Source organism: Acipenser ruthenus, chromosome 25 (genome assembly GCF_902713425.1).
Source record: "Acipenser ruthenus chromosome 25, fAciRut3.2 maternal haplotype, whole genome shotgun sequence".
Taxonomy (NCBI): Eukaryota; Metazoa; Chordata; class Actinopteri; order Acipenseriformes; family Acipenseridae; genus Acipenser; species Acipenser ruthenus.
The window spans coordinates 4,563,839-4,572,995 of NC_081213.1; the positions used below are offsets into that span (position 1 = coordinate 4,563,839).

The 9,157-nt window shown below is 36.4% G+C and overlaps 1 protein-coding gene across 1 annotated transcript; it reads right to left on the reverse strand.

Annotated features, from left to right (window-relative positions):
* Nucleotides 1–5,895: 5,895 nt before the first annotated feature.
* LOC117413922 (POU domain, class 3, transcription factor 1) lies at nucleotides 5,896–8,857 on the reverse strand. Its single transcript, XM_034906312.2, has one exon. It carries the CDS (start codon nucleotides 8,811–8,813, stop codon nucleotides 7,686–7,688), a length of 1,128 nt encoding a protein of 375 aa, XP_034762203.2. The 5' UTR covers nucleotides 8,814–8,857; the 3' UTR covers nucleotides 5,896–7,685.
* Nucleotides 8,858–9,157: the final 300 nt, after the last annotated feature.

The following is a 9,157-nucleotide window of genomic DNA, read 5'->3' on the forward strand; positions in this document are numbered from 1 at the left end:
CTAATTACAAAGGCGCTGATACAGTCCTTGAACACAGTGGCAGTTCTTCATTTCATCTTCTGAAGTGGCCTTTTTTTTTCTTTTTTTCTGTTTTTTTCTTTTGCCATCAAGTAGCATTCGTGCTCACTTTTTATTTTCTTTCAGACAACCAGCAGAGGGCAGTGTAACTTTACAAGCGCGTGAAGAACATTGCTGCAGAAGAGCATTTAGAGTCTAATCAATCACAGTTTACACGGGAATGATAAGGAACCAGTGCTTTGGAGAAACCTGCAAGGTTTGGGCGGAAAAAAAATACATGCAATATGCTGTACATCGTTTTGTCTGAAACCCCTATAGACCCTTTAGTTTCCTGCGGCTGATTTGCACAGTAATCTTTACTATGCTTCCTGTGCTTTACAATTTCATATAGTTGTGTTTACCATGCTTCCCTATACATTACCTTGTTTTTATATAGTAAACTTATACAACGGTAAACTTGCAAGCGTATACAAGGGCTAGCAGTAGTTGTTCTGTTGGCAGGTGCTTCCTGATTCTAAACTGCATTAATTTTCGCTGTTTCACAAGGAACTGCCTGCAGATTTTCAGTTGCATTTCCCCCTGGACGACTTGCAGCCAGTATTTATTGAGAAACGGTCAGCTGTCCTGCCAGATGATTTAAACACTTGACGTATTTAAGCTCTGCATAATAACGCAGGAAGCAAAACAGAAATTTAAAAAGGTGATTTATTTTTTTTAATAACAGTGTTACATTTTACAGGAACCATCTACAGCGGATATTTTCAACGATTAAAAGGTAACAACTTTCTTAAACATGTAAAAATGCAAACTAAATAAATAAATAAAAAACAATATTAAGTTACCTTCTGTGATAATAATGTATTCAGCATTAAGGCCACCAGCTGCAGTCCCAAATGTACCAAACCCTATGCAAATTGGATTTAGAAACAAATAAACCCTATTAGAAACTAAAACAAACATATTATAATGTAGCTTAGAGTGGAGCTATGGTATGATACAATTGCATGATCGTTTTATACAAATAACAGTGAGGAACAATGCTGCAGGCAAATGTATATGGCCATCTTCTTTCTCATGAACATATACAAATGTGTATACAGTTGATCGACATACCTTTATAGACCAAATATATGATTCTGTGAACAACTTTTCAGGATGAAACTGGTATCTAGCCAATTTAGAGAATAATCTGAGCAGTGTTTGAAGAGGTTGAAGCCAATATTTCATGGCTATCAAACAATGGTATGAGGTAGCAGCTGCTAAAAACATTGCTAAAAGAACAAACATACATATACACACACACACACACATTACATTCTGCTATTAGGTACTCTCCTTAGGGTCTGTAATATGTATGACAACAATAAGCTTTTCATATGTCAAGTAACGATGGAGTGTGTAAAGTACCAACAGATGTGTAAAAAAATATAGAAAGAAAGAAAGAAAGAATTTGTATCCACTATCGACTAAAAAAAAAAAAAAGTTGGCATACAATGCGGTATAATTTGATTGCGTGCTCATTCAGCTTACCATGTTATTTTAATAAGCACATACTAAAATACAGTTGCTAGTACAAGAGCTATCAAACTCTATGACTAATGTGAATAAACAGTGCTTGCCCAGACAACATGACAAGAAACTCCGGATGTTGTGATGCTTTAAGACTCCCAAGGACCTATTACATATAAATAAGTGTGTGGCTGTCTGTTTGCAGCAATAAGCATCTGCAGGTGAAAAGGGGTAACTCATACAGGCAAATGTTTCCTTCAGAAAGACCACACAGGTTCACCTACAGTCTGTTGAGACAGGTTAGATAAGAATTTCATAGCAGAATGCACCTAAGGTTAAACATTGAAGTGAATTCTCTTCTCTCCCATTTTTTTTTTTTTTTTTGTTAAAATGAATTTCAAACATGCAACGATATTTAAATACATGTATATTAAAAGGTTTTAATTATTATTAACTAGTTACGCCAATTTATTACAGTAACATTTTAATGACAGTGGTCATGTTCGTAAGCAGTTTCTTTTAAAAGCTTTACGTTTTGGGAATTTTGGAAGGTAAATTGCTTTCATATTTGGGAATATTTTACATTTTCAAAAGGTACCGGAGACCGAAGTCACAAATCGTGGCAACGCATGTGTGAGTTTGTGACTACCAAATTATCATTTGTAACATAAACTGGATAAACTGCATTAACTCTAACATTACTCATTCTAACACTAACAAGTAAAGAAACATCCTGTATACACTTAACAACAAAGGGCTCTATATAAAGCATTCATTGTGAAAACAAAGGGCTAAAAATAGATACATTAAGCTGGGTTCCAAATATGAAGCATTGTATTATGAAACATCATTTATTGCTTACTGTTTGGTTTCAAATTGAAAACACAATTTACAACTGTCTTTTGTTCAAAGAATGCTTCTTACAGACCCAAAATAAAGATTATTCGGGAGTTTCTATATGGAAAGTCATCTTCTTTTTACCAGACACCTTGGAACTATGTGCGTCTTTGCATTTGGTTAGCTGCTTAAAAGAAAACGGCGTATTTGTAGAAACTGTTTAAACACCCAGATAGACAGAAGGACCGACATGCATGCATGCATACAGAGGTAGACAGATAGATTAGTTCTTTTGTGTTGTAAACACACCACAGGGAATGGGCTGGCTTCACAGCTGTGATACAGATAGAAAGATGACAGCTGTTTCAGACAGAGGTCCTTAAAACCCCCAATAAAACTGTGTTACTGTAACACCATTAAAACAACAGGTGACACAGCATCAGCAAGAGCCAATCACCCTGTATTATATTGTTTTTATTTCAGAGAAAGATAGTGCAAACTCTGCCTTGGAGCCTTAATGACTTTGACCCATATAGACTTTACATACATGTTAACTGTTTGGAATCAGTACACTGTATAGGCCCTAATAACATTGTAGATGGTTCGGAAGACCTGTGCTTAGTAAACTAATAGTGTCAATATTCAATGACCATCTATTTCTATGGCGCGGAAAATAGTATACAGACATTGAAGTTATTGATGGCACAAGACTATGCAGACTGCAATACTGATTTTTTTTTTTTTTTTAAATGAGCCACATCCTTCAGGGTAGGGCAATTTCAATGTTGTGGAGTATATAATAGGCCTGTATGATAATGCTGATATGCATATTAAACTGGTGTCAATTTATGTAAACCAGAATCCGTTTTGAATGACTTATTTAATATTCCATTTATTCTTGCGTTCGTATGGCTTGTTTGTGTTTTTCATCTTGTGGGAGACAAACTTGCTAATCCTTGTTTATTTCCAACAGATCAACGTCACTCTAACAGTGTGTATTTCTCTGTTGAATCCCCTGAGCCATTTATTTCTAATGTATTTTTATAACATTAACCAGTGTAATCCTTGCTAATCATTGCTAATCCCCTTCGTATGTGTTTAATGACACAGTGTTGGCTTTATGTAAAAATGAACTGTACATCAATATACATCTAGTAAGCACCATTGTACAAACTATACAGTCACGCTTTAGTGATAATAACGGTAATTCGAATCACGGGGCAATTATCACGATAAAGACACTGCAATTTTCATTTAATAATTACTAGAGTTGGGGAAAGGGTAATAAAACTAAATACACTGCTGTCACATTTACTTGGAAACGCTTTACAATAATTACTGTTAATCGTGGAACGGTTAACATGAAGCATAACGAGTTATTACAGATGTTATTAGACTGAAGATAATAGATGTGTAATCTACCTTGATCCTTTTTGGCTAACAGGTGTCATTTGCCCTGTGTGTGTTTTGTAACAAGTTTTCGCCAGCAGGGGACGCCCAAAGATCTAATGTCTGTTTTAGTCTATGTGAAAATCTACATGCATTTAATTCAGTAACCGAAGCCCCTCTTAAAAAATAAAGACTGCTGTGGGGATTACAGTGCGCGCGGTACACTTATTTACCTGTCGCACAGTGTTAGCTATATGTGAATAAGTGTGTTATAAAATAATGGTATTTAAAGTGTTTGTTCCAGTATACTGCTTTTTTTTTTTTAAAGAGAAAAGTCCAGGGCCAGAAATAACTTGAGAATACTAAAGAGGCATTTAGTCGTCGCATTTGTGCAGATTTGCAAAAAATATCAGGCGTTCATGTCTTAACAAAAAGTTAATTACATCCTCTGAAAGCCACAAACACTACCCTGGCATGTGGCAGTGCCGGAGGCGAGCTACATTTATTAACAATGATATATATATATATATATACCTATACCTATATATATATATATATGGAGGGCTGTGAATATAGTAATCTGTCAGGGAAATATTGGTGGTTGCTGAATATGTTTATAAATAGTAATTACTGTACATAAGACCACGTAATAAGGACACCTTTATTGGCATCTTGACTCTCAAATACAAGTGCATATCCTATAGTTTAATTGCATTGTATGCTATTGATGCTAGTATCGCATTTATGTAGCCTTTACAATCATAATAAGAACAGCAATAATAATAATAATAATAATAATAATAATAATAATAATAATAATAATAATAATGTTTCAGTTGGTGAATCACAAGCGATCACGTATTGTATTATGTAAACGTTGCTTGTTATTTACATAATAATAATAATAATAATAATAATAATAATAATAATAATAATAATAATAATAAAAAAGCCCAGTCTAAGCGTCAATATTAATATCCCCTGCAAACTAAAATAAGCTATACATGACCTTAAAGAGTTATACGCTTAGTGAGCTTTTAATTTGGATAATGTGAATCTGGGGGAGAAAATAATCAATAGAAAACAATGGTATTTGATATTTCATACAGTGGAGTTTTTTTTTTTTACTTGCATGCAAAACTATTATGACAATTACCCGAAAACACCTCAAAGAAATACTAACAAAATTGCAAACACGTTAAACATGGTTCTCTAGTTTAAAGAGTGCACACATCCATCTGCTGTAAATAATAATAATAATAATAATAATAATAATAATAATAATAATAATAATAATAATACATAAACAGTATAGAGCCTTTAACATAAAAAGACAAATAGATTAAAACTCTGGGAAACGTGTTGTAACACATACCATAACCCAAGCCATCATGTTTATGACCTTAAACAGCCTTTGGTGGCTATATTCATTTTGGCGTTCATATTTTCAAACGCATGTTGAAACCGAAGTAGCTGTTGAAAAACTGTAATAGCATCAGATAATCAGAAAGTTTGCTTGCTTGGAAAAAAGTTACTGAAGCTGTCTATAATATGGATTATTTACTACCAGACATTAAGCGGTAGCAAAAGAAAAAAAAGTAACGGTTTAAAAAAATGCTTCAGTTATTCTGAACGGGTTAGTGACACTCATTTATTCGCACCTCAATCTGAAAGATTCGGGACGCTGTCATTCACCTTGATAGTTTTTGGTTTTGGAAACACTTCAGTACAGATTTAGAGCCAGCTTTTCATGAAAACTTTTAAGAACAGGCTCTGCATCTGTTCGTGAGGAAGGATGGTCTTCCTGGGTTATGTCACGTCTTATCCAGATGTACACGTTTAGAAATGCTGTCAAAATGCTGGGTGCTAATTTATTAGGCAACTAAATATTAGCTACACAATTATCCAAAATACAGTACACTTGAACCTTAGTGGGTTACACGGCGCTGTACGAAAGGCCTATACTGTAAACAGCAGTAAATAAAAAGTACAAGAAAAATAAGTGTATTTGCACCTGAATCTCCAAAATATGTTTTTTTTGTTCTCGTTTCTGAATTGGTTTCAGAATCTGAAATCATTAACTGCAAATGGCTATAGCCCACATTCCTAGTTAGATCACACTGTTATAAAAAAGACAGAGACTTGTTCTTGTATATATGCTTTATGTAAGTAATAAAATATTACTATAACATAAATATAAATGTGACTTCGCAGTCTACATTTTGCAACAAACATATAACAGATGTAGTAAATAAATCATTAAAAAAAAACACTGCAACATAGTCATTAAAAGAGCTAAACAAACAAACAAAAAAAAGCTCCAAACACATCATGGCAATAAATATATAAAGAGTCCAATTCATAAAGGAAATAATATTAAAATATCTTCTTGGAATTAGTAAGTGTACAAAACTGTCCAGAAAAACAAACAAACAAAACAATAAATTCAAAACAAATACATATGTTTACATATTCGACATATTTACATATTGTAAAGAAACTGAATTGGTAATTTTTTTTGTTGTCGTTGTAAAAGCTAAACATTTCACGCATTGTACCCGATACCACAACTCATCTCGTCCATTTTTACGTATGCTTTTTATGCGCTTTCTTAAGCCAAATTGTAAACAGTTAAACACACACGATATGGGTTCAGAAACCATCCACTAGTTTTTCTTTTAAAAAAACCCCAAAACAAAACAAAACAAAAATAAACAATAAATATATGTCATTAAAAACGGCTCCCTTCATTACATGTGGTAAATCAGTATATCTTGAAATCTTCCTCATACACATTTGAACTGATTATTTCTAGATTTTGGTAGAAATCACCAATCTTGTATATTTAGTGGGGTTAGACTGTGACCTGGGCTTTAAAGTTACCTGAGAAGCTTGTTTTTTTTTGTTATTATTTTTTTTATGGTACCCCTCTATATTCCTTATAGTTAGGTGTATAGTAGCCAAACAGCCAGCGATTCATAAACAACTCTTAAATTATTAGTGTAAAAGCTGAATTTATACACATTCACACACACAAAAAAAAAAAAAAAAAAAAAAAAAATCACAAAGGTTTAAGTGCTTGATGCAAATGAAAATGTAATATGTTAAGGGAAAAGTGTATTTCTTCTTTCATTTTCTTTTCTTTTTTTTAGTTTGTTCTGTTTAGGTCGTATGCAGCCAGTCCACATTTTCAACTTTCCGAAGACTGGCAGCTGCTGGCTTCCTTTGTTGGGGTATTGCCAGAGGGTGTGATATCATTTTAAATTATAAAATCGTTCCTCCAACACATGGAATGTATCCACAGTTTCAGCCTGCTCCAGCAAATAGCTTCAAACATGTTTGCAGTGGACTACAGCAGTCAAAAAAATAAAAAAAAAATACTGCACGCCAACATGTCTTATACGATAGGTTTGAATGACAGCCTGGACTGAACGACGGCTTAATAGAAACACTTGAATTAAATAATAGAAACCAAAGAAAGCACAGCAATTGATACAACCCCCACATTTAAGTTTAAAGAACAGGGAAAAAAAAACATTTACACTGGCTGTAAGTGTGTCTTCTTAAAACATATCTAAGGGCATGGACAGCGCATACGTTTTGAAGTGCGTCTTAAGTCTTTACAAGCACAGGTTGAAAATACCACTACTGAATCGTTCCCCCTTTAAAAGCCGATCGAATTGACTATTAAGTGGTCATTTTGGTTAATAAAAAGGTATTTTGTTTTATGTAAGAGTATGTGGATTCTTTCATAATCTTTAATGTTTTTTTTTTTTTGTACGCGTAACGACCAACACAATCATAATCTACCTCGGTCACTGGCGATACTCACTTTGCAGTCTATGTCCTTTTTTTATTTTGTAAAATCCATAGTCCTGTCATTTTTTTAAAATGTTGTGTTTTATTTTTTTAGATTGCTCCTGAACTCACAGTCACTGTACAGAGGTCTGCATTGTGTGGTGCAGAGGTGGGGTTTCTGCTTGTGAATATACATCCTCCATAGTAGGGTGCGGGACCCCGATTGGGGTCATTCTTTTCTCTTTCTGTCTTCTATTGCAAAACCAAACTCTCACCACTTCTTTTTCCAACTGAAGGGATCCCGCTAGGGAGGTGATTTCGTGAGCTGAAGGTTTGGGGCATTTTAAGAAATGGTTCTCCAGAGCCCCCTTTACCCCGACCTCAATCGAGGTCCTCTTCTTTCGTTTCCTCCCCTGGGCCGCAATCTTGTCCAAATTTGTGGGGCTCCCGGTGTTCGAGTCGGTTTCTTCCAGCCACTTGTTCAACAGAGGCTTAAGTTTGCACATGTTCTTGAAGCTCAGCTGTAAAGCTTCAAACCTGCAGATGGTGGTTTGGGAAAAGACGTTGCCATAAAGGGTGCCGAGAGCTAAGCCGACGTCTGCTTGGGTGAAACCGAGTTTGATCCTACGCTGCTTAAACTGTTTGGCAAACTGTTCTAGGTCATCTGAGCTGGGCGCGTCTTCGTCCGAGTGGTCCTGATGGTGGCTGAAAGGCTGTTGGGGCGACTCCAGCTGGTTGTCATGGCTACCTGTGTCTTCATGGAGAGGGTCCCTCATGCTGTGGTGCAAGGATGAAGGCTGGGGACTCAGCATGGCATTTAGGTTCGTGTACCCCGACTGGGAATAGACCAGCGACTGGTGGCCGTTTGAGGCAGGCGATAAGGGAGACAGGTGATGGGTTGTAGTGGGTGCCCATGCTCCGTGGTGGTTGTTCTGAGTTTGTTGATGAACCAGGTGCGATCTGTGATGGAAACCGTTGTCCAGGTCATCCCTGCTTGCCTGCACGCTGCTTTTGTTGTGGTCTGGTTGTCCAATGTGGGTTGTACTGGTCCAGTCACTGTTTGTTGTGGGTAGCCACTGGTGATGGGTAAGGCTCATTGGGTGGCCACTGTTGTTAGCAAGTCCTTGCAAGTACTCGTGGTGCATCATTTTCTGTACCTCTCTGTACGTCGTTCCCTGGTGCATCCTGTCCGAGTCAGGGTGCATTAACGGGTTGGAAGGCAAAGAGCTATTCCGTGGGATGTACTGTGCTGTTGTAGCCATGGCTCCCTACTTCGAAACTGACGGCACTCGAGAGATCTCCGAGCTTTAGAGCCAAGACGAGCAACCTGCTTAGGAGGGGGCGGGGTTAGCAGGACACGCCTCCCCTTCTATGCATTGGCTCTTGGCTGATTAATTTGCCCCTAATATTGTGCATTTCAACTCGCATGTACAGCTTGGTTGGCTGAGTGCGTTCGAGCTCCTAAGCGGTGATTGGTTATTTGATTTTGTTTTCCCCTAGTCAGGCCAGCCCCGTGTTAGAAAACAGTAAGAAACATTAGATTTCACATGTTTTGATTCTTGTTGTTTTGCAAATAACCACGCGGGGGAGTAAAGAGATCTTTGTT